The sequence below is a fragment of the Hyla sarda genome, chromosome 4 (assembly GCF_029499605.1).
Source record: "Hyla sarda isolate aHylSar1 chromosome 4, aHylSar1.hap1, whole genome shotgun sequence".
NCBI lineage: Eukaryota > Metazoa > Chordata > Amphibia > Anura > Hylidae > Hyla > Hyla sarda.
In genome coordinates, this window is record NC_079192.1 from 143565637 (window position 1) to 143591994 (window position 26358).

General features: G+C 41.9%; 1 protein-coding gene across 3 annotated transcripts in view; it reads right to left on the bottom strand.

The window, feature by feature from the left end:
* Positions 1 to 610: 610 nt before the first annotated feature.
* LOC130368527 (tropomodulin-2-like) overlaps positions 611 to 26358 on the bottom strand; it is a 96928-nt gene continuing 71180 nt past the window's right edge. For all 3 annotated transcript variants that reach the window (XM_056572314.1, XM_056572315.1, XM_056572317.1), the window contains exons 4-10: positions 20632 to 20754; positions 16983 to 17057; positions 16749 to 16879; positions 11473 to 11580; positions 9939 to 10082; positions 9714 to 9858; positions 611 to 2321 (exon numbers count right to left, since the gene is read on the bottom strand). In XM_056572314.1, coding sequence (XP_056428289.1) covers positions 2287 to 2321; positions 9714 to 9858; positions 9939 to 10082; positions 11473 to 11580; positions 16749 to 16879; positions 16983 to 17057; positions 20632 to 20754 — 761 coding nt within the window. In that variant the 3' untranslated portion in view covers positions 611 to 2286. The remainder of the gene's footprint in view (positions 2322 to 9713; positions 9859 to 9938; positions 10083 to 11472; positions 11581 to 16748; positions 16880 to 16982; positions 17058 to 20631; positions 20755 to 26358) is intronic.

Below are 26358 nucleotides of genomic sequence, written 5' to 3' on the forward strand. Positions count from 1 at the left end.
AATATCAGAAGGGCTACAGTTTGGAGACCACTGATCTATAGGATGCTCCACATTGTCCGACAACTTCCCACTATGTAGCTCCAAGAACCACAGTTTTGGGAGCTATATACCATGTCAACCAGTCATGCAATCGAAAATGAGATTTGGAAGGATCATAGGGAAGAGGGTCCTCTGACACCAGAGCTGCTGCAGATAGGAACAGACTTAAAGGGGTACTCCCGTGGAAAACTTTTTTTTTTTTTTTTTTTTTAAATCAACTGGTGCCAGAAAGTTAAACAGATTTGTAAATTACTTCTATTAAAAAATCTTAATCCTTCCAGCACTTTTTAGGGGCTGTATACTACAGAGGAAATTCTTTTCTTTTTGGATTTCTCTAATGTCACGACCACAGTGCTCTCTGCTGAACTCTGCTGTCCATTTTAGGAACTGTCCAGAGCAGAATATGTTTGCTATGGGGATTTTTTCCTGCTCTGGACAGTCCCTAAAATGAACAGCAGAGATCAACAGAGAGCACTGTAGTCATGACATCAGAGAAATCCAAAAAGAAAAGCATTTCCTCTGTAGTATATAGCCCCTAAAAAGTACTGGAAGGATTAAGATTTTTGAATAGAAGTAATTTACAAATCTGTTTAACTTTCTGGCACCAGTTGATTTAAAAAAAAAAAAGGTTTTTCACGGGAGTACCCCTTCAAGGTGGTCTGTATACGGTTTATATGTGGTCGTGCACGTACAAACTATGGAAGCTACAGATATAGCCAAGTTCTTGCCACATATTAGACACTTACAACATATTCCCTAGATATAACAAAAATGTCTAAAGTGAAGAAAAAATAAATCCCTTTTAAGCCTGAATTAACTTAGTGATTGGAACAAAAATAAACTTATGACATGAAACCCTGTGGACATTAGAGGAAAAATAGATGTAAACATGACCTCCTAAAAGGGGTATTCCAGGAATAAAACTTTTCTTTTTTTTTTTATATCAAGTGGCTCTGGAAAGTTAAACAGATTTGTAAATGACTTCTATTAAAAAATATTAATCCTTCCAATAATTAGCTGCTGAAGATGAGTTGTTGTTTTCTGTCTGGCAACAGTGCTCTCTGCTGACATCTCTGCTTGTCTCGGGAACTGCACAGAGCAGAATAGGTCTGCTATGGGGATTTGCTTCTAAACTGGGCGTTTCCCGAGACACGTGTCATCAGAGAGGACTTAGACAGAAAAGAACAACTCAACTTCAGCAGCTCATAAGTACTGAAAGGATTAAGATTTTTTAATAGAAGTCATTTACAAATCTGTTTAACTTTCTGGAGCCAGTTGATATATATAAAAAAGTTTTTTGTTTTTTTTCTGGATAACCCCTTTAATATGAGCTTAGAGCAGTGTTTCCCAAACAGTGTGCCTCCAGCTGTCGCAAAACCACAACTCCCAGCATGCCCGGACAGCCTTTGGCTGTCCGGGCATGCTGGGAGCTGTGGTTTTGCTACAGATGGAAGCACACTGGTTGGGAAACACTGGCTTATAGCCTCAGATTCAGCAGGATGTATCATTTGTTTCATTACAAGAAGGCTACACAGTCACTAAGGCTGCAACAGAAATCACATCCAAAAGTCACCATATTGCACTTCTGCATCACAGCTAATGAAAGTAGATGGGGTCGCAGGTGGCAGTGACCAGAAGTCCGTCCCCATTCAATTTTAGTTGCAATCCAGCATTTTGGCTGTTAAACATGGCGATCTTTGTCTGGCAAGAGTTATTGTCCTAGTCTTACAGGACTCTTATGGCTCATGATACTATAGGAATATATATAAGCCAGAAAAGGACAAGCCTGAATTTGGTTGCTTCGAGCTTTTTAAAGGAGCCTAGCAACAATTCAGTCACTGCTTTTACAAAACTGCTACATGAAAAAAACATACAACTTAAAAAAAAAAAAGGATCATTTTATGAAGTTATGGAAAGACGGCAATGCAGTGCCATGCGCCCCATATAAAATGTAACTGAGGTCACATGACAGCACCACAGGGTTGGCAATGTCAGCATCATGAGTTGTATGTCACATTAAACCTGTTTTCATATGCAAAGTACAAGTGCAGTTTTTTTTTTTTTTAACAAAATATGTAGTGCTGTTTTAAGTCTTTTAGAAGTCAGCAATAATAATAATAATAATAATAATAATAATAAAAAAAGAAAAAAATCCAACAGGACTGCATGACATTAGTGCATCTATCAGTCTTGCAGGTTGGCCTCCAATTCTTCCAAAAGAAGACAGCATATGAATCTGTGCCTACTTTACTGATGTTCCCGTTCAATTCTTTTTTGACGAACTGCAGAGAAAAAACAAATACGAATAAATTTTAAAAAATGCATATTTTTATTCACAGAATATAGGAATCAATCAGTGAATTGTTAAAGGGGTACTACAGTGGAAAACTTTTTTTTTTTTTTTTTAAATCAACTGGTGCCAGAAAGTTAAACAGATTTGTAAATCACTTTTATTTAAAAAATCTTAATTCTTCCAGTACTTTTTAGGGGCTGTATACTAAAGAGAAATCCAAAAAGAAATGCATTTCCTGTGAAGTCCTGACCACAGTGCTCTCTGCTGACCTCTGCTGTCCATTTTAGGAACTGTCCAGAAAAGCATATGTGTGCTATGGGGATTTTCTCCAGTTCCTAAAATGGAAAGGAGAGGTCAGTAGAGAGCACTGTGGTCAGGACTTCACAGGAAATGCATTTCTTTTTTGGATTTCTCTTTAGTATACAGCCCCTAAAAAGTACTGGAAGAATTAAGATTTTTGAATAGAAGTGATTTACAAATCTGTTTAACTTTCTGGCACCATAAGACTGCATAAGACACATTTTTGTCTTATGCAGATTGATCAATCTGGGCTTTTGTGTTTATTTTGAAGAAGAAATTGTGGGTGACAAAAAAATCTATTTGGATAAATGCAGTACCAGTTGCGTCCACCAGGTGGTGATAGCATGAATGAAAACTGTATATGGATATGCAATGTTGCTTCTACATACAGTAGGGCAAAAAAGGATTTAGTCAGCCACCAATTGTGCAAGTTCTCCCACTTAAAAAGATGAGAGAGGCCTGTAATTTTCATCATAGTTATACCTCAACTATGAGAGACAGAATGAGAAAAAAAATCCATAAAATCCCATTGTGTGGTTTTTTAAGAATTTATTTGCAAATTATGGTGGAAAATAAGTATTTGGTCAATAACAAAAATTAATCTCAGTACTTTTTTTTATATACCCTTTGTTGGCAATGACAGAGGTCAAACGTTGTCTGTAAGTCTTCACAAGGTTTTCACACACTGTTGCTGGTATTTTGGCCCATTCCTCCATGTAGATCTCCTCTAGAGCAGTGATGTTTTGGGGCTGTGGCTGGGCAACACGGACTTTCAGCTCCCTCCAAAGGTTTTCTATGGGGTTGAGATCTGGAGACTGGCTAGGTCACTCCAGGACCTTGAAATGCTTCTTACGAAGCCACTACTTCGTTGCCCGGGCAGTGTGTTTGGGATCATTGTCATGCTGAAAGACCCAGCCAAGTTTTATCTTTAATGCCCTGGAAGGAGGTTTTCACTCAAAATCTCATAATACATGGCCCCATTCATTCTTTCCTTTACACGGATCAGTCGTCCTGGTCCCTTAGCAGAAATATAGCCCCAAAGCATGATGTTTCCACCCCCATGCTTCACAGTAGGTATGGTGTTCTTTGGATGCAACTCAGCATTCTCTCTCCTCCAAACACGACGAGTTGAGTTTTTACCAAAAAGTTCTACTTTGGTTTCATCTGACCATATGACATTCTCCCAATCCTCTTCTGGATCATCCAAATGCTCTCTAGCAAACTTCAGACGGGCCCGGACATGATTAAGAGGGCGTTCCCCCGAAACGTCGCGTCAGACCCTGATGGCTTTCGACTAGTGAATTCCATCTCTGCTGGGATGGTTGTATGCCGAATTGTTACATCTACCTGCTGCAAGCTTTTGAATATCACAGCCTTGAATTTTATGAAGATGTTGAATAAAGAAAAAATAATCTAACAGCGAGTGTCTAAAATTTAATAGCTAAAGTGATTGCTGCACGCTCATGGTCTTACTTGTAAGGATTTGCATTGTGGAGTCGGTGAATACCCACACCTGAGCATTGCCTAATAGTCTACACAGGACTCTTTTTTCTATGATGGGCCCGGACATGTACTGGCACAACATGATTTGAGTCCCTGGTGGCGTAGTGTGTTACTGAGTGTAGCCTTTGTTACTTTGGTCCCAGCTCTCTGCAGGTCATTCACTAGGTCCCCCTGTGTGGTTCTGGGATTTTTGCTCACTGTTCTTTTGATAATTTTGACCCCACGGGGTGAGATCTTGCATGGAGCCCCAGATCGAGGGAGATTATCAGTGGTCTTGTATGTCTTCCATTTTCTAATAATTGCTCCCACAGTTGATTTCTTCACACCAAGCTGCTTGCCTATTGCAGATTCAGTCTTCCCAGCCTGGTGCAGGTCTACAATTTTGTTTCTGGTGTCCTTCGACAGCTCTTTGGTCTTGGCCATAGTGGAGTTTGGAGTGTGACTGTTTGAACTTGTTATCAATATAAAAGTCACCTGTCCACAACCTCAAACAGGTGCCATTAATACAGGTAACGAGTGGAGGACAGAGGAGACTCTTAAAGAAGAAGTTACAGGTCTGTGAGAGCCAGAAATCTTGCTTGTTTGTAGGTAACCAAATACTTATTTTCCACCATAACTTGCAAATAAATTCTTTAAAAATCAGACAATGTGATTTTGTGGATTTTTTTTCTCATTATGTCTCTCATAGTTGAGGTATACCTATGATGAAAATTACAGGTGCCTCTCTCATCTTTTTAAGTGGGAGAACTTGCACAATTGGTGGCTGACTAAATACTTTTTGCCCCACTGTATGGTTGCTATGCTATGGTAGATAGAAAACAAAGAGAAATTATATTTGCTTCAAGAACTAGAAATTATATTTGCTTCAAGCACTAGCCTCAGCTATATATTAGACACAAGACCACTGAGGCCAGTGGGTATACAGGCAGGTCCGGGATAAGGGGAAAGGCAGGGTTGGTATCAGTCTAGGGCACCACAGCCCACTCCATCCAGAAGGGCGCAATTTCAGGCATATGCTATCCCCAGGGATCCAGCCCACTTTCTTTCACAGAATTGGAGTACACCTAGGCCGAGGCGGGACATTGCTGCAGCTGGTGATAGGCTTGAGCACTGTGTGACGATCTGTGCACAGGAAGAAGGAAGAAGACTGGAGCGGTGGACCGAACAGCTGTAGTGGCGCTACGGGGGGAAGGGAGGAAGGTGAGTGAAAGATTGCTTTTTTATTTTTTTTTTCAGCCCCGGCACAACGGAGTGGGAATAGTCTGCAGTAGACTACTCCTTTAATGCCATTCTTCACCTTTACCTTATAATGCTTTGAGAACCCAGAAAAAGCAATTTTCCAAATGTGTTCTGTTAGTTTTTTATAACTTCACTATTATATGGTAATGTCTATGTAAACTTTCTTCTGCAGGTCAGGTTGATTTCAGCTATACCAAATTTACATAGTTTTTGTTTTACTCCATAAAATGATTTATTGGTATCATTTTGGGGCAGATAAGACTTTTTCATTGCTTTGGGATGAAATGTGACTGGAAAAAAACTACTCTGGCATTGGTTATTTCCGTATGTCGTGAGTGATACCAAACTTGTAAAATTTTTTGTAATTTATACTTATTTATTTATTTTACACTGGCACCCTGTACAAGCAATCATTTGTACAGTACACTGTATTGCGATGTGCTGTGATTTCTGGAATCTCATATTACTGCCTGTCTATGGTTGCTGTTGACCACGTTATGTAGGGATTTAAACAATGGACATGAGATTAATCTCTAATGCAAGTCACTAATGGCAGATGTCAGCTGCAGATAGCAGGGGGTGGTGGTTTATTTGTAAATAATTATAAAGGGTCATTTAGCATTATTATTATTTTCTGCCTGGGCTCATGGATTAATATCCTCGGTTGCACCATTCCTCGTAAATAAACTCGAAATATATTGAAGGAAAAGTCCTGATTCTGTTACTTTTCTAAAATTAGAATGAGAAGCAACGGAGGGGGGTTCTTCCCCTTCTCTCACTGACATAATCTGGAAATAAATGTAGATGACTCACACAGTTGGAAGAGACGCTTGGTTGGTGGACAAGAGTTTCAGGATGCCAGAAAGCATTACGATTTCTAGTCAGAGTAGGAAATACGGTCGTTTCCAACCTTTTATCATTACCACTTGGTGTTATAGATAAAGAATTCTGCCCTAGTTTAAAGGGAACCTTCCACGTTAAAAATGCAGTCTAATCTGCAGACAGCATGTTATAGATCTCTGCTCATTCTATGCTATGTAGTTAAATGGTCCTACTCAGTGACTGACAGCTTTCTCTATATGCACAATTAAACACAGATAGCTGTCAATTACTAAGTAGGACCACCCACTTGACTATTAGTAGAACTGCCCTACTGACTGCTAGTAGGACTGCCCACTTGACTACCAGTTGGACCACCCACTTGATTACTAGTAGGACCACTAACTTGACTACTTAGCCCAGAATGAGCACATACTTCCATGAATAAATGACAAGTTATCCTGGAACTTTTCCCATAAAACTATATATCAATCTGCTCAGCTTCTCCTGCCCTAAAACACAAGGCCTGCCGATTGGACCACATTTTCAATGTAACAGGTTTATTTAAGATTGCTAAATTGACACCGTGAAATGTCAGGTTCTGCATACTTTGTGCAGATAAAGGTAAGATTTTTACATTCTGATCACTAATATCTGGGGTTTTTATTAGCCACACTTAGGGGGATAACTAGGGGGGGGGGGGGGGGGGGTTAACAAGGTTATATCCCCAGGTCTTAGGTCTATAGCCCTCATGGTGATTTAGATGTGTGCATGTATATATGTATGATGTGAGCATGTATGTATGAGGTGTGCATGTATGTATGAGGTGTGCATGTATGTATGTATGAGGTGTGCATGTATGTATGTATGAGGTGTGCATGTATGTATGAGGTGTGCATGTATGTATGAGGTGTGCATGTGGACTGCTGCCAAAATTTTAATGTTAAATCAATGGTTCCAAAGGCTGGGAGTTGTGGTTTTGCAGCTGGGGGCACCCTGGTTGGGAAAAACTGTCCTAAGTAATAATAGGGGTGCGGGGAAAACATAGAAAAACCTATGCTCACCAACCCCGATCCCTGTAGGTCTATCGCAGCTCCCGTTCTGCTATGTGGGGTCTCAGTATCTTCTCTCTGCCCCTGACAAGTGCTGGTTTCAGGAATTTTCCTGCTCAGTCAATCAGTGACCGCAGCAGTGTCATGTGTCTGGCCAGTGATTGGCTCATCAGGAAAGTTCCCGAAACCAGCATTTGTCGGGGGCAGAGAGAAGATACCGAGACCCTACAGTGGAGAACGGGAGCTGTGGGGAACTGGGGATAGGTAAGAATCAGGGTATTTTTTTACAGGAAGGGGGGGGATTTTACGGGGGGGGGGGGATGTGACAAGGAGAGGAAAAAAATTGAAATGGAGGGGGGACATATGACAGGGAGGGGAAGAAATGTGGCAGGAAGGGGAAGAAATGTGACAGGGGGGTGGAATAATGTAACATAAAGCAGGAATAATGTGACATGGAGGGGGAATAATGCTACAGGGAGGGGGAGAAATGTGGCAGGGAGGGAGAGAAATGTGATGGAGAGGGAAGGGGAGATGTGAAAGGGAGGGGGGATGTGATAGGGAGGGGGAGTAATGTGACAGGAAAGGGGAGAAATGTGACTGGGAGAGGGGTGAAGCCTGGGGACTTTTTAGTGGGTGGTGGTGGGGGGATGTTTGTGATGAATAGCCTGAAGCAAGACTTATGGGTCTGGATGTGCAAAGAGGAGCTGGGAGGAAGACTGAGGGGTCTGGAGAAGGAGGACAGAGGAGCTGGGAGGAAGACTGAGGGGTTTGGAGAAGGAGGACAGAGGAGCTGGGAAAAAGATTGAGGGTCTGGAGGAGGAGGACAGAGGAGCTGGGAGGAAGACTGAGGGGTCTGGAGAAGGGGGACAGAGGAGTCTGAAGGAGGAGGACAGAGGGGTCTGGGGGAGGAGGACAGAGGGGTCTGAAGGAAGACAGTGCAAGGGTGGGATTCAGCCTGAGAAGAAACACTGTGTTGCAGTATTATTACAGGTACAGTGTGTGGCGGGGGCACAGTTTCTGGTAGGGGTATATTTAGGGGGCATGATGTCTGACAGGGTTATATTCAGGTGACACAGTTTCTGGCAGGGTTATAATGCTTGTCTTTATACAGAGGATCTGCTGACAAATTAAGGAACCTATAATATCTGGGCCTCAGACTCTGCAGAGAAGATGTAGCTGGAAAAAGTCCTGGTGCCTGGACAAGATGAAGAAGAAAAGGAAAGACAACAGAGAAGATGTCGCACAGGTCACTGATACCATTCTGTATTCTCTTGACTGTCCCATCAGAGCTGTAATCACTTGTAAGTTCTGCAGTGATGATGGGTGTCACTGTACCCTAACCTGTGGCTCTCCAGCTGTTACAAAACTACAACTCCCATAATGCCTTAGGCTCTCCAGGCATGATGGGAGTTGTAGCTGTACAATAGCTGGTGGTAATTATAGTGGTTGTTGTCAGTCTGCCAGTATAGAAGGTTCTCCTAAACTCAGGTGACAGACTGACGACATTATTGCTCTTGCTCTTGAGGTATTTCTAAAATTTTAAATGATCCCCCTATCCACAGGAAACGGGATAACTAGGTGATATGGGGAGGGGATTATTGTTGTGTATGTGCTGTGTGTTGTTAAAGAAGAAGGCTGGGTGTAGTTAGGGGCGTGCTTGGGGGTGTGGTTAAGGGTGTGTTTGGAGGTGTGGTTAGGGGAAGGGTTGGTCTGTGGGCTCTAGCCCCTGGTCTTTTGGAGACCTAGCAACGCCCCTGGACACACTGGTCCACATTTATAAATATGTCTGAGATATCTCACACAGATATCAACCAATTACAGCTCAGCTTTTGTTTCTCAAAATGCTCTGGTAATATAAAAGCTGAGCTGTGATTGGTTGCTGTCTGTTAATCTGAGGAATATTCCTATAAGAATGTAACACAGGCTACAATTGAGGATTACCAAGAAATATATAAAGCAATTTTCTATTATTTCTAATACATTTCTGCTGCTCTGTTCTACAATGATTATCAGACGTTATTTACATAAGTGCAATGACTAGTCTCCGATAATTTCTAATACATTTCTGGTGCTCTGTTCTATAATGATTATTAGACGTTATTTACATAAGTGCAATGACTAGTCTCCGATAATTTCTAATACATTTCTGCTGCTCTGTTCTATAATGATTATTAGACGTTATTTACATAAGTGCAATGACTAGTCTCCGATTATTTCTAATACATTTCTGCTGCTCTGTTCTACAATGATTATTAGACGTTATTTACATAAGTGCAATGACTAGTCTCCGCTCTGTCACATTAGGAGCTGTTTTCTCTTCTCACCATTATGCCTGGCTTGAAAAGCCTTCCTTATCTTTGATGTCTGACATCTGGTGAACATACTGGTATAGGAAGTGATATCTGGTCTCACTTACAGGCACACTGCCGGGCACTGTATGCTGGTAATATTATCACATCAGAACTCACCTAAGTCATTATTCTTGGTAATGGCTTGCGCTGCTCTGGTCCTTGGACCTTGCTGTGTAAACTGATATCCAAATTTAAGAATTGTTGGGTTGTCTTCAAGCATCTGAGCAATTTCCATCTCCACGGCAGTCCCCAGCTGCTGTCTCTGCAGGCAGGAAGGTAGATGTCAGATGGATGGGGGCTATAGCATGCTGTCCAGTGCTAAATAAATCATTATACCATTACCTGATTAGCTATCTTAATCTCTGTGAGGACCCGGTTTTGTTTCAGGGCTTCTACAAGGGCCAAAATCCCAGTTCCAGTTATGAAGTTTGTCTCAACGTTGAGACTTCGCAAAGTTTTATTAACTTTCAACATATCTGCAAAAGCCTTAAAAACAGCAGACTGGTAAGCTAAAAACATTAATACTTCAAGCATCTTCTCTTATTCTACATATGTCTAACATGTATTTGTATCTACTGTATGATTCAAATTTAAAGGGGTACTCCGCTGCTCAGCGTTTGGAACAAACTGTTCCAAACATTGGAGCCGGGAGCTCGTGACGTCATAACCCTGCCCCCTCATGACGTCACACCCGCCCCCTCAATGCAAGTCTATGTGACGGCTGTTTGTTCCAAACGCTGAGCAGCGGAGTACCCTTTTAAAGCTATGCATGCTCCCTTAATTCCATATTAAAGGTTATTTAACTATTAAAATCTAAGGGAGGGTTGAGTAACCTTGAAAACACAACAGGAAAGATAAAAAAAAAAAAACTGTATAATTCTTATAATTCCACTAGATGTTTAATAGCGGCTCAGGCGGTTTCAAAATCTGGACTGTCTAGTATTAGTTTGCACCTTCTATTAGTTGGCTTAGTTTTACACCAAAAACTTTCATGTCACATCTTCTTTTTGCTAAGCCACACCCTTAAAGTGTTTAAAAAGTGTCTAAAATGCATGTAAGCTATTTTTTGTATCTACACTTGTTTTACTGTTTTTGTACTCAGAGGAAATTCTTTTCTTTTTGGAACACAGAGCTCTCTGCTGACATCATGAACACAGTGCTCTCTGCTGACATCTCTATCCATTTTAAGAACTGTCCAGAGTAGGAGAAAATCCCCATAGAAAACATATGCTGCTCTGGACAGTTCCTAAAATGGACAGAGATGTCAGCAGAGAGCACTGTTCTTGTGATGTCAGCAGAGAGCACTGTGTTCCAAAAAGAGAAGCACTTCCTCTGTAGTATTCAGTAGCTAATAAGTACTGAAAGGATTAAGATTTTTTTTATAGAAGTAATTTACAAATCTGTTTAACTTTCTGGCACCAGTTGATAAAAAAAAAAAAAAAAATGTTTTCCACCGGAGTACCCCTTTTCATGTACCCTACAACATTGCTCTCTCACAGTGGATTGCATCCCAAAAGGAGTTTTTATGTCACAGGTAAGGGTACATTGGGAGGTGTCATCACAAGCAGAGGTGCCTACTCTGTAAACTCAAGGAATGGCCCATGAAGCCACATGGGGTAAGACCACTGCCTTGGTTGGCAATGTCACCGAGGAGTGTTAGGACATTGTTATTGCTCACACTGCATGGGTATTGTATGTTCCTATATTTTCCTCAAACTACAAATGACAGATATAATCACAAAACATGGCCTCCATTAATGATCCTATATACTGTCATAGCCTCTTTTGCAGAAAAAAATTCTTCTTTATAGTTATGGTGTGACCTTATGATTTCATGTACAATGATATAGAAAATTCATGTATAATATATACTTACAATTGCTACTGGATCATTGCTCCGTGTTGCTGCAAGGCTAAAACACTTAACATGGGTATTTGATTCCAAAGACTTTGCTAATTCCTTTAGAGTTGGAATTGGGATGTTCTACAGTTCATTGAAAAAATATAAAAAGAAAACAGAGGTGATACATTCTCAAAAGGAAAATCATACATTATTACATGTAACACCCATGTATGTACACAGTGGTCCCTCAAGTTACAATATTTATATGTTCCAGGACGACCATTGTATGTTGAGACCATAACTCCTGGTAACTTGAAACCTGGTAATTGGTTCTAAAGGCCCAAAATGTCATCCAAAAATAAGAAAAACAGTGAGAATGAAAGAAAAAAGAAAAAATAAGTAGATAACTAAGATAGATAAAGCAAGTCCTTATATATAAAAGTAAGAAAGAGCTGCTGGGAGCTGTAATCACTGTCTATGTAAGGGTTTTCTAAGCAGGGAACCTCCAGCTGTTGCAAAACTACAACTCCCAGCATGCCTGGACAGCCTTTGGCTGTCCGGGCATGCTGGGAGTTGTAGTTTTGCAACAGCTGGGGGCACCCTGCTTGGGAAAGACTGGTCTATGTGGAGGACAGGAGCTTCTTCGGGGTACAGTACATGCAATGTCCTAAAAAAGTAACATGGAGTCTCCCTTACCTGGTGTCCAAAGGAGCAGGTAACTCTGACACAGGTAAAGAGTACAGAACATGTAATACCTCCCTGTACTGTAGGGGGTGCTACCAGACAGGAATTCAGTGCATGCACTTCAGTAATACAGGGGTTTTACCAGTGAACGTCCATTCTGATTGGTCGGTTCTTCCGGCCATTGACACGTTTCACAGATCCGGACTGTCTGTACATTGTATGTTGAGTCTGGTTTCAACTTACAATGGTCCAGAAAAGACCATTGTATGTTGAGGCCATTGCCATTGCCAGAAAAAAAACCAAGTGGAAACTTAGCCTTATGGGACTTTTAGTGCTCAGCAATGTTAGTAAGTCCCATAGAGAATGAATGGAGCAGTGGCCAAGCATGCACAGTAATGCTCCATTTACTCAACTGACCTCCATTCCCGTGCATAGTTGTCACAGTGGTCAGATCCCATTGGTCAGCTAGATATTTGAATAGCATAGGAGAACCCCTTTAACAGCCTTCTATCTTGTTAATACAGACCTATAGGTTAATTGTCACATAACCCAAAACGAGTTATTAGACACCAGCAAGTGTCAGCTAAAAGAGGAGTTTTATGCTGCCCAGTTATCCTGGGACCCATTATACTATGTAACATTTAAATGAGAACATGGGCACCTTTGCATTTTTTTCATTTACGTAGTTAACAAAAAGAATCATGTGAATCAGAATGTGCATATATTTATACAAAAGTTATACAAAATGACCTCAAAAGTTGTTAATCCAAAGGCTCAACTTTCATCTAGCAGCCAGCCCAGGGTGGCCATCTGACGTTAGGTGTTAAACATGGCGCCGGAAAACACCAACCATCACCTTTAGTGTAAGGTTTCAAGATCACAACCAGTGCAAATGTCTGGGTGAAATTGTGATGAACCAGAAGTCATTTCCAAATGTTCTCTTTTTTACAGTTATCTCTCAAGCCTACAAATATACACTATTGGTAACTGTGTTTTCCTGCTTCTTGTAATGGATACAAATGGTTTCTATTTTTTTGTCCCCAAATAAAGGACTCCTGTCCGAAACGGTCGTAGGGGTGGACGTCTCCTGGCTGCGGATTCTACACTGTATGTGTGGGTATTTCTGCAGTTTGCACCTTTTGTACTAATGCACTTTTGATAGGCTGTTGAAAATTGCATGTTGCGTGCAACCTGTATATACCTACCTCACTATATAAACTCAAATAGAAGCAGCACATCCAAGGAATAAATTCTATGTAGCTGGGTGCAGGCACAATGGAACCTCGGTGTCCCGGATCACAACTTGTATAGAATAGAAGAATGCAGCACTCCCAATTAGTGTTGAAAAAAAACTTGTAGTTTATTCCATGATTCAGACAACGTTTCGGCGATCTCTCACCGCCAATGGCGGTGAGAGATCGCCGAAACGTTGTCTGCATCATGGAATAAACTACAAGTTTTTTTTCAACACTAATTGGGAGTGCTGCATTCTTCTATTCTCTACCTCACTATATAGCACTATGGGGGAGATTTATCAAGTCCTGTCCAGAGGAAAAGTTGACCAGTTGCCCATAGCAACCAATCAGATCACTACTTTCAGTTTGCAGAGGCCTTGTTGAAAATGAAAGAAGCGATCTGATTGGTTGCTATGGGCAACTGGGCAACTTTCCCTCTGGACAGATTTCGATAAATCTCCCCCTATATAGCAATATAGCGTGTGGTACTTGCCATTGTAGCATTATTATGCACTTTATTCAGGAGGTGTCCTCTGTTTCAACTGCCATTCCTCTTTGTCTGTTTTTCTAATCATGTCTTTTTAACAATAAAGTTGTCATTGTTTTCTATATCAGTCTGCTACAGCTTTCTTTTTTTCTATATTGGTGTGCGTAATTTTCCGCTGTTATTGCAGACATTACATGGTCCACCCATTTATGCCCTGGGAGTACGTAGGTGTGTTAGGTCCCCCACCCCCCCTACAGGTAGAGCTTTCTGCTTGTGTTATTGGTATTTTTTATCACCAAATAAAATAGTTGGGCATTCTGGACATTAATAGGCAACATAAAAAAAACACTAAGTATGAACAGAGTTATTGGTGGGTGGTTACAGTACCAACCTTTTTTCATAAGGAACATTCTCAAGAAATTAAATTCTACAGTGACTCACAGTAAAAAAAAAAAAAAAGTAATCAGTCATTTACTTAAAAGGAGACTATTCGTGCACTGCAGACTTTATAAGGGTATGTTCACATGTGTCCTGTTCACTCTATGCCCCTCTTTGCAGTTTATGAACCTCTCAGTGGTTTATTTATTTGTTCCTGCTGTCTACATATAATTGTGTATATTGTATATATGGTCACTGTTGTTTTTGTATGTAGTTTAAAGTTATGTTTATGTTTATGTTATATATCCCTGTATTACCCTCGTTGCTAATAGACGCCTCCGTTCTAGCAGGACTCAGGAGTAAGTGACACACGAGGCTGCTAAACAGGAGAAAGGGGCTAGTGTGTGACTGGCAGTACTATTGCAGACACGAGTGTCAGCCTAGGGAAAGACAGAAGCTGACTACGCTAAGGAGGAATCCAGATAGGAGATAAAAAAGGCAAGGATTGTGGCACCAAGGGTAAGGAGTGACGTATTGTTGGTTTGTGTAAGGCAGGCCTGGCTGTGAACATCAGGGCACTGGATTGCCAGTCTGTAGGAAAGGCAGCAGGACAGAAGGCTAGGACAGTGCAGGTGATCCGAAGTCTGGGAGACGTGGAACAGACCCATTCAAAAGGGGAATTCTTTGTTAGGGCAGCAGTAGTGTTGCTTTTGCAAGTGATGTTGAAGAGTTGACAATGAGCTGGTGACAACATCTATCATCATAGGGCTTAGGGCCTGCTGATGAAGGCTAGTGCAGGCCGAGTGTATTGTCAGCCTGTGAGTAGTTAGCTCCGGAGAGTCCACTGAGTCTGTTGGGAAAAAAATTACCAACCTAGTATATATTAGAGGGGAGGGGGATTTGACTTGCTGATGCAAAAGCTTAATAAGTACCTCTCATGATCTTGTTAAATGTTATAATCCTCCCAGTTCACTGCCCCCATCATGATAAACCACCCCCTGCCTTTATTTTTATTATTTGTTAGTTTTCTATCTTGATATTGCTCTGTATTTTCTGCTCAGGAAGGGGCGTTACTCAGCAGGTGTGACATCATCTGAAGCCATACAGGGGAGAACTTCCTCCCTCACTCTGCTACACACAACCCACAGCAGTTCAGTGTGAGATGAGCTGTGATTGGATAAGGCTGCATCCCTGGGTTTGGACGCCTGCCGGGCCAGCATTAGTCCAAAGTCTGTGAAAAAGATGGGGGGGGGGGGGGGGGATTTGCTCTGGACAACTAGGGAGGAAGTTTTTTAAAAACAAATAAAGGACATTAGAAAGATTTTTTTTATTTAAAATTTGTTTATTTATTTAAAATTAGTTTTAATGAGAGTGCCCATTCAATAGAAGAAGCAAGCAGCCATTTTCTGATTTGAGTGTTGCAGTTTCTAATATGTTTATATGTTAATGCTAATGAATGCACTAAATTATTAATTTACACTTGATAATGTGTCTATGAATATTATGGTACAGTCATTGGCCCTCATTTACTATTCTAAACCCGACCTCTTTTGTCGGGTTTATTTGTCGCATCTTTGTCTGCTCCATGTCGCAGACATCGTGCGCCAGTCTGCGACACGATGCGACATTTTTTCCCGACGGACCCGATGTGGATTTTCCCAAACCCGAAAAAGGGGCGTTACCCGACATTTCTGAGCTTTCCCACGTATTTATAAAGGTTTCCAACCCGAATTTGTTGTATTGTTGTGGATTTTTTCCCGACAGCTCAGAGGAGTTGGAAACCAAAACCAACAAAACCCACGTGCGACAAACAGGATGCGACATAATAATAAATACCAGGGGAAAAAAGCAGCCGGGTAAGAAAGCAACATAGACTTACACCCCGATTTTCTAAGTAAATGTGGGCCATTATCTAACATAATAGAAACTGCAACGCTAAAATTGGAAAACCCAGACCCCACAACTTCCCCTGCACGTCTCCATGTAGGTTGTAGCCTGTTTACTGTTTATTTCTGGACAGAACCACAAATAAAACTTTTAACAAGCATACGCAGGAAAAATCGGCGAGTATAGGTTGTAACCCCGCGGACGCACATAATGATGTTGTGTGACCAGAGCCAGCACTGCCACCTTTCACATGAACGGCACTGTTTATAATTCTTTGTGGCTCTATCATAGGGCTGCATAAAATATTTTTTAACATGAATTCAGAGATTAGGGGGAATGGAGAGGCTTCCCCCTGTGGATGTACATGATGTGACGTCAGGTGAAAGCGGAGTTCTGCATAGTGGAGCAGCTAAATAAAATAATAATAAATTATCGCCCAGGGCTTCTAGTTTCATCCTGATTCCTACTGATTTATGTAAATCTTCTGCAGTGAGTGGTAGTCATGACTTTTTCTCTAATATCTATATATATATATATATATATATATATATATATATGTATAATTATTATATTCTAATGTATATTATATATTTCAGACATCCAAAAATCAATATCTATATTAAGTTCTAAACACAAACCTTAATGTTGTTTAAGTTTACATCAACAAGGAAAGGGTCATTCGCTTTTATCCTCTGTAAGCTCTCCTCCACATTTGTTGGGTTTGGGGGATCTTCAAATGTAGGTTTTACCTTTTCAGCTTTCACAACATCTACAACAAAAGGTCATTGGAGAATTAGATGGGTATGTTAGTTTTTGTAGACTGGCATCCTCCAAACAGCCGCACATTTCTTGCTCACATTAAATATTCTTACTTCTAAGATCTGCTCCATCCGATTCATCTTTATTTCCCTGAGGTCTGCTGGAAAAATGTTGCACTCCTAGGACAGCTAAAATATACAAGAACATAATAAGGATATGACATACAGTAAACAACTTTTGTAAATGAGCATACCAGCTCAAGCCAAAAATCACCTGCATACATTTGTGTATTGATGTCTATTGTAACCCACATGATGGTATTTCTTTTGTTCATGTTGCACCCATCACACATAATAGAATGCTTGAATTGTAAGCATTGCTAGTGACATTAACTAAAAGAACATTCCCTTTATCTTAGTGCAGAAGTTATCTACAGTATCTAAGAATTATTGTATACACAGATGCAGGGCCGGTTTTAGGCTTAGCGCGGCCCTGGCCAAAATCAAAAGTGGGGCCCCAAAAGTCGTAATAGTGCACTAACCAGATTTGCACATTTTTGGTCACTTCAAATACCATAAAAAAATATCTAAAAAGCCATTGAAAAGTCCCATCAAAACAAAAATGGTACCGATAAAAGCTACAAATCAAAGCACAAAAAATGAGCCCTCGTACACCCCCATATACAGAAAAATAAAAGAGTTATAGGGATCAGAATAGTACAATTTTATATTTTTGTATAGTTCCCCCACATTAGGTTTGCAGCATAGTTCTCCCACATTAGGATGGCAGCATAGTTCCCCCACATTAGGTTGGCATTATAGTTCCCCCACATTAGGTAGGCAGTGTAGTTCCACCACATTAGGTTGTAGTTCCCCCACATTAGGTAAAGAGCATAGTTCCCCCACATTAGGCTGCCAGTATAGGCCCCTCCACAATAGGTTGGCAGTATAGTTCCCCCCCACATTAGGTTGGCAGTATAGTTTCCCCACATTAGGTTGGCAGTATAGTTCCCCCCCACATTAGGTTGGCAGTATAGTTTCCCCACATTAGGTTGTCAGTATAGATCTCCTACATTAGGCTGTAGTTCCCCACATTAGATTGTAGTTCCCCCACATTAGGCTGGCAGCATAGTTCCCTCACATTAGGTTGTAGTTCCCCCACATTAGGTTAGCAGCGCAGTTCCCCCACATTAGGGTGGCAGTATAAGTCCCCCCTGTCATATACAATGGCTAAAATATATATGCATGTTGCATTGTGATTGCTTGTCATTCATTACTGGTGATATATGTCCTGCATCAATGTCCATCGGTATGCACAACTTTTAATTCCATTACCCTTATTTGTGTTAGTTTAACACTCCAAAGAATCCATCCTGTTTGATCAAACTACCAGGAGACGACAGTCTGAGCTATTGCATCCAGTGGCCAATTTGGGGCAATTAACATAACTGTGCCACTTAATGGACACTGTTTGCCTGGATGGTAAATTTGACACCTTCACTAGCCGAATAGACTCCAAGACCTGGTGTCAAAAAGTATGGGAAGTAGCCCCTGTGAAAATGCCATGTCTTCATTAAATATGGGAGTCCGTATTTATTGGCGTATAACACGCACTGGCGTATAACACGCACCCCCATTTTAACAGGGAAATTTAAGTTAAAAAAATGTAATGTAAAATAAATGACATGGACTAAATGCCACATCATCCCCCCAACTTTGTTTTTTTCTGCACCTCAGTTTGGTCCCGTCCCCTCCAGTGCCACATCATTCCTTCCCTTTTATCAGTCCCTGTGCCACATTTACCCCTCTCATCGCCACCCCCCATGTCTCATCATTTCCCCCTGTCATAGACCACCACTAGCCATACAGACATTAAGCATTTAGTGCCTCCCCCACCATCATTTCCCCCTGTCTCATCATGTCCCCCATCATTCCCCCCCATTAGGTGCAGTATAGTTCCCCCACATTAGGTGCAGTATAGTTCCCCCACATTAGGTGCGGTATAGTTCCCCCACATTAGTTGCAGTATAGTTCCCCCACATTAGGTTGTAGTTCCCTCACATTAGGTGCAGTATAGTTCCCCACATTAGGTGCGGTATAGTTCCCCCACATTAGGTGTAGTATAGTTCCCCCACATTAGGTGCAGTATAGTTCCCCCACATTAGGTGTAGTATAGTTCCCCCACATTAGGTTGTAGTTCCCTCACATTAGGTGCAGTATAGTTCCCCACATTAGGTGCGGTATAGTTCCCCCACATTAGGTGCGGTATAGTTCCCCCACATTAGGTGCGGTATAGTTCCCCCACATTAGGTGTAGTATAGTTCCCCCACATTAGGTTGTAGTTCCCTCACATTAGGTGCAGTATAGTTCCCTCACATTAGGTGCAGTATAGGTCCCCCACATTAGGTGCAGTATAGTTCCCCACATTAGGTGCAGTATAGTTCCCCACATTAGGTGCAGTATAGTTCCCCACATTAGGTGCAGTATAGTTCCCCACATTAGGTGAAGTATAGTTCCCCACATTAGGTACAGTATAGTTCCCCCACATTAGGTGCGGTATAGTTCCCCCACATTAGGTGCAGTATAGTTCCCCCACATTAGGTTAGCAATATAGTTCCCCACATTAGGTGCAGTACAGTTCCCCACATTAGGTGCAGTACAGTTCCCTCACATTAGGTGCAGTATAGTTCCCCCACATTAAGTGCAGTATAGTTCCCCCACATTAGGTTGTAGTTCCCTCACATTAGGTGCAGTATAGTTCCCTCACATTAGGTGCAGTATAGTTCCCCCACATTAGGTGCAGTATAGTTCCCCACATTAGGTGCAGTATAGTTCCCCACATTAGGTGCAGTATAGTTCCCCCACATTAGGTGCGGTATAGTTCCCCCACATTAGGTGCGGTATAGTTCCCCCACATTAGGTTAGCAATATAGTTCCCCACATTAGGTGCAGTACAGTTCCCCACATTAGGTGCAGTACAGTTTCCCCACATTAGGTGCAGTACAGTTCCCTCACATTAGGTGCAGTATAGTTCCCCACATTAGGTGCAGTACAGTTTCCCCACATTCAGTGCAGTATAGTTCCCCACATTAGGTGCAGTATAGTTCCCCACCGCTGTGTACAGCCGCCACGCCCCCTCCCATAGACTTGCATCAAAGGGATGGACCGTGACATCATGAGGGGGCTATGACATCACAAGCTCCTGGCTCCAGCGTTCGGAAAAGTTTGTTCCAAAGGCTGAGCAGCGGAGTACCCCTTTAAGCTTTGCACTTTTCCTGCCAATATAAAATGTGCCAAATTTCTCCCCTCCCCCCAAGATTATTGAGTGCCCATCATTCTGGTGAATTTGCAACAGTAAATCTGCTCCTATGTGCTAATATCCACTTATATGCCACCCTATTTGGACACTAGTAATTGGACTACCCTTAACACCATTTCTCAGTTTGCTGTACATACGCAAGGAATCTAAATAACCTTTTTTCCAATATCTACAATATAATATTATTTCACATTTTCATCTATTTTCTGGTTTCCAAACCCCATCACGGCACCATAATGTAGCAGGTTTATTAGTTCCACTGATCCCCTTCTGTACCTGTAGCGGCCGACTACACAAGCCAAGTGTCTGCAAACATGCAACTTCCAGGCTTTTTCCCATACCAGGCATATGAGCAAAAGGTTAACTATTTTTGCATATTCTAAGGGGCGCAGCTGCTAAATAAGATATAGTAGATCAACTATAGTCATTACTTCTGCTACTTACTTGCAAGATCACTCAGCTCTGTATCTGTGGCACTTGCAAGAGCTTCTTCCAGTTCAGGCTCCAAGGTGACCCTCTCTTCTTGCTCCTGCTCCAGGGGCATATGCTTGGGAACAAATACCTTACCTGTAAGAAGACAAGACAATATAGGATTTTAATGTAGGTACATAAATAATTCTCATTACAACTGGATTCTGATTTCCCTTTCATAGAACGATACAGTTCTACACTGTGACTGGCCATTCTAAGCATCCTAAGCCTATCCAAACATGCCAATTGCGCTGGAATGTTTATTTTAGTTTATTAATGTTTTATAAGGATAGGATGAATACCTCAGCTGTTTCCCAGAATCCAGATTTGCATGTGATCTCAACAGCGGAGGCAAATAGTGTCTTCTTTTTTCATTTGTAAATTGTGACAAAGATATAGGAGCGACATATGTGAACTACTAAGTGCAGATAAAATGTGGCTACGGAACTAACAAGTAATAGATAATACAGGCTCTCTAACCATTTATTTCCAACTTTTGAACAGACATGGAGCAAAGTGGACTTCATAGCGAGAGGAACATGGTGCTGTTTCCAAATTAGGGCTGCCAGTCGGGTCATAGGACAGTTCCAAGTTTCTTAAAGGAGTACTCTAGTGCAGAGTATTCCTGCTCCGTCCTGCCCGGGCTGCAAAATAAATGAAAATGAACCATCACTCACCTCCCTGGGTTCCCGCGGAGCGCCACTACATCCTGATCGGTCCTCCGGTCCATCCTCTTCATACTTCCGGGTGTAACGAAGCGTCACATGGCGCTCAGCCTATCGCTGGCCGCCGCGATGTTCTGCCTCGGCCGGCGATAGGCTGAGCGCCATGTGATGCTTCGTTACACCCGGAAGTATGAAGAGGATGGACCGGAGGACCGATCAGCTGTAGTGGCGCTCAGCGGGAACCCAGGGAGGTGAGTGATGGTTCATTTTCATTTATTTTGCAGCCCGGGCAGGACGGAGCAGGAATACTCTGCACTAGAGTACTCCTTTAATCCTTCTACCCATTTCTTGCAAAGCTGTGGTGTCCCAACACCAATAGCTGTCCTGTGGCTTTGGACTGTCAATTATATGTATATTATAATGTCAGATAATATATTTTCTTAAATTAATTTGATTATTGTTATATGTGTATATGTTTTTCATGTTAATGTACCTTTGAGAACAGTGAACCCCATGTGACCCTGCCTGCCAATGGGAACCCTTAAAGTCCTCCCTATATATAGAGTAGTTGGGGGAGGGGGGGGGGGCAGTAGTTTCCCAGTCCAGTGCTAGTTCACCCTAGTGTAGTCCCTGAGTAACAGCTTAGCTCAGGTGTGCTGTGTTGTGTGCTCTGAGGAGAGGCCTAACTCTAATCTCTCATCTGGTTATCCAGCAAGGATTACTCGCATGGAGGAAGTTCATGCCCCTGCGGAAAAATCTTCAGTACCTTGACAGGACCGTAGCTACCAGGATTCAAGTCAGTATTAATCTGTTTGGTGTAAGAACCCCACAAGTCCCGGCAAGGCAACAAGGCTCACAAGGGGTTATGCTGCTCTCTCTAAAGCCAGCTGTAAGTGTATTACCATCTTCACCCAGCTCAGTAAAGACAGTTCTCTGTAACCTGATGTCGGTGTGTTCACTTACTTCCCGTGTCTGGCCCAGGAGAAGCTGTCTCAAACCTCAGACTGTGTATAGGTATAGGATAACGGTGCCTTGGCATCACAAAGTGATCAGGTATTCTTACTAACACCCCATGGCTACCACAAAGCCAAAAGGAGAGAGAGAGGACCTAATGGGACCTACATTCCCTTCCCTATAATCCTTTGCCCCAGGTTTGTGTTGATTTTTATTTAACACCCATAAGGTTAATACCTTGATATCAATACTCTATATATGTGCTATACATATAAGGCTAAACAAAAGACCCTGCACATGACCATAATACTGCTACATCCTTGGCACTAAGCATACAGAGGTGGGCGTTTATCCAATGCACAGTTACTTAAGGTGTTATTCAAGAAGGAAGGGGGAATAACCTACCTGCCTACCCTGCACTGAATGCACTGCTCTTCTCTTACATTTACAGGCCGGGGGGATGCACAATATTTTGCCTCCAACCAAAGCTAGATCAGTAATGGGGGGGGGGGGGGGACTCACCAAAATACACAGGGCTGGACCCCAAAGACAATATCCAGCCATACCTCCTAAGAGAGAGCATGATGCATTGCCTAAGGAGAGAGGGAGGAGATAGGAAGCTGCTGAGACACCACCATGCCAAAAATGAAAGAGCTACACAACTTCTTGTCAGGGCTGAATGGTGCTGAAGCCAATACAATTTGTGAGAACACTGTATTAGTAAGTTGTATATCTTGTTGTGATAGTCATATTTAAATACTAATTTTCTGATACTGGAATACCCCTTTAAACTTCATATGACAACTATTCAGCTACCAAGGAGGCAAACCAGTGCTTATAGTGGATAATGAAAGCTAATCACTTACCAGAAAGAACCAAATCTGAGCCCCCTTACTTCACACTGCTCTAAAGATAACGATGACTACACTCAGTAACACTAGATTGCTTATGATGAAGACACTAGCTGACATTAACCCTGTTCACACCTAACACTTCATCCATAACCTCTCCTTGTTGCTGACAATAAAGAAACCTCATAACATTAGAAACACTGATCATGTGAAGATCTCACCCAACCTGATGTACTTCATATTATCAGTCTCCAGAGTGTATCTGCTGGGAAATCAATAAATGACTTCATTTATTAGGTTATGACTCAACGCCTCGTAATAAGAAACATACACTGTGTATGGGCTCTTTGTTACATAGAACAAGGTTACACCCATGTCCCAGATATTTATTAGCAAAATACATTTGTCCATTTCCATCATAATTTGAACTGTATTCTTCTGAACACAGTCAAGAGTAAATACTTCATTTCTGCCAACAGGCATCTGAGATCTGTCTTTGGTCAGTATGGCTTTTCTCTTTTATTCAATTTGACATATAAAGCCAAGGGCGCTGAGTAATATGGCCATGTTGTTTCATGACACTGGGGGTTGGCAAACAGTTTCAAGTAGGACATTTGTTATAAAGCAAAGCAAATTTGCCGAAGCAGCATATTACAGTTATATGTCTCCTAGTAGCCAAAAGAGGACAAAAATAATGTATTTTGGCTTATAGGAGCATTGTGGCAGCATCAGGTCAGTGATTGACAGGCTGCTGTGTTAGCACAGCCTGTCAGTCAACATCCTTAAAGGGGTACTCCGGGCAAAAACCATTTTATCCCCTATCCAAAGGATAGGGGATAAGATGTCTGATCGTGGGGGCCCGCTGCTGAGAACCCCTGCGATCTCCCTGCAGCACCCGCATTATATGAGGGTGCTGAATCTCCAATTTCGGAAACCTCCGGGTTTCCCGGACTGGGGACGTCACACCACGCCCCCTCCATTCATGTCCATCACGCCCCCTCCATTCGTGTCTACCGTCACGCTCCCTCCCATAGACATGTGTGGAGGGGGCGTGGCATGATGTCACGCCCCCAGTCCTGGAAACCCGGAGGTTTCCGAAACTGGAGATTCAGCACCCTCATAGAATGCAGGTGCCGCAGGGAAATCGCAGGGGTCTCAGCAGCGGGCCCCCCGCGATCAGAAATGTTTTTGCCCGGAATACCCCTTTAAGAGTGAGGGGGGAGCGTTCTTCTCGATAATACACAAGACTCATAACTGTATTCTTTCCTCCTAATTGTAAAGTCACAACATTTTTGCCATGGGCGATAACTGCACACACCCTTTATATTATCAAGACTGAAGGAAATATTATTTTTTGCAAAGAAGAACTAGAACAGAAGCAATGAGTTGGGTTGGGTTAAGCTTATAACATATGTTACTCAAGCTGAAATCAGCATTCTGATCTGTCACCCCTGTATAACTCAGAAATGGAACTTTGCATTGACTCACAATCATCAGGGGTGTAAACAGTGCCTCCAGCTGAAAAAAGTTAAAGGGGACCTGTCTGCAGGTTTGAGCCCACTAAACTACTCATACCACAACATAGATCTGTTTAAGTCAGTTTTAAAAATAAATGAGACACCATGTTCACCCACACTAAACCCAATATACTGGGTTATAGGGTGAGTGGACAGCTTTGCAATGAGGGGTCACTTACTTAAAGGGGTATTCCAGGCAAAACCTTTTTTATATATATATCAACTGGCTCCGGAAAGTTAAACAGATTTGTAAATTACTTGTATTAAAAAATCTTAATCCTTCCAATAGTTATTAGCTCCTGAAGTTTTCTGTCTAACTGCTCAATGATGATGTCACGTCCCGGGAGCTGTGCATGATGGGAGAATATCCCCATAGGAACTGCACAGCTCCCGGGACGTGAGTCATCAGAGAGCAGTTAGACAGAAAACAACAACTCAACTTCAGAAGCTAATAACTATTGGAAGGATTAAGATTTTTTAATAGAGTAATTTACAAATCTGTTTAACTTTCTGGAGCCAGTTGATATATAAAAAAAAGTTTTGGCCTGGAATACCCCTTTAAATCTGTTGAGTATTTCCTGAGTTATGGCACTGTAATCCTCCTGCTGCATTGCACAGCTCCGTGCAATGGAGGCAGGGAGCAGGCTCACCCAGCTCCCCTGTCTCCTCCATATTCTCCGTCCAGCCTGCCCCCATCATTAATATTCTAATTAATGTCATTCATGGGGAGGCAAGCAACGAGTGTCCCTGCCTTTGATCCAAAAAAATAGAAACCAGTAGGACATGTTGACCAGACCCTCCTGCTTTTGAGCTTCACTATAATTCAAGTAAACTAACATACAACTCTGAGCTAAGTAGTTTTTACTCTAAAATGACAAGAAGGCTGTAGTGGTGCAATGGTGATCTCCTATACTGGATACCAACACACTTTACAGCCGGTATTCAGTATGCTGCAAAATACAGAGTAGTCTGTCAGCATAAAGATAGATGACCCCTAGTGGCAGCTATTTTCATTTTTTAGTAAAACTGTCATTTAAAAAAAAAAAAAAATGTATATTGAAAAAACTCATCGTATCGGTAATACTACAAAATATAAAACGTTTTTCATAATGACAGTGCCTCTTTAAGACAAATGCTAACTTCACTACCACCAACCAACTATTAGACTTTAAAGAGGTACTCCGCTGTTCAGCGTTTGAAACAAACTGTTTTGAACGCTGGAGCCGGCATTGGCAGCTTGTGATGTAATAGCCCCGCCTCCTCATGACGCCACGCCCCCTCCCAAAGACTTGCATTGAAGGGGCGGAGTATAACGTTTAGGGGGTGGGGCTATGACGTCACAAGCTCCCGACGCCGGCTCCAGCGTTCGGAACAGTTTGTTCCAAATGCTGAACAGCGGAGTACCCCTTTTAACCCCTTTATTGTCATGGACTGCCACAGATAATTATGCTACATTCAGCTGGCACTGTTCATTGGAGGCGCTTTGCTGGTACTATAGTTTATAAGCTTGTGCATCTATTTGTATGTGCGTGTGCTGCATATGCATTACCATACCCCTCTACAAAATCCTACGTACAGCTCTGATGTTCAGACATGATTGTGTTCTGCACCACTTTTACACATTTATCAAGAGATCATACATCAAAGTACAATGACCTCACACAGGCGATGTTAGTCATGGATCATAGAACAGTAAAGGATCTTTAATGAAGC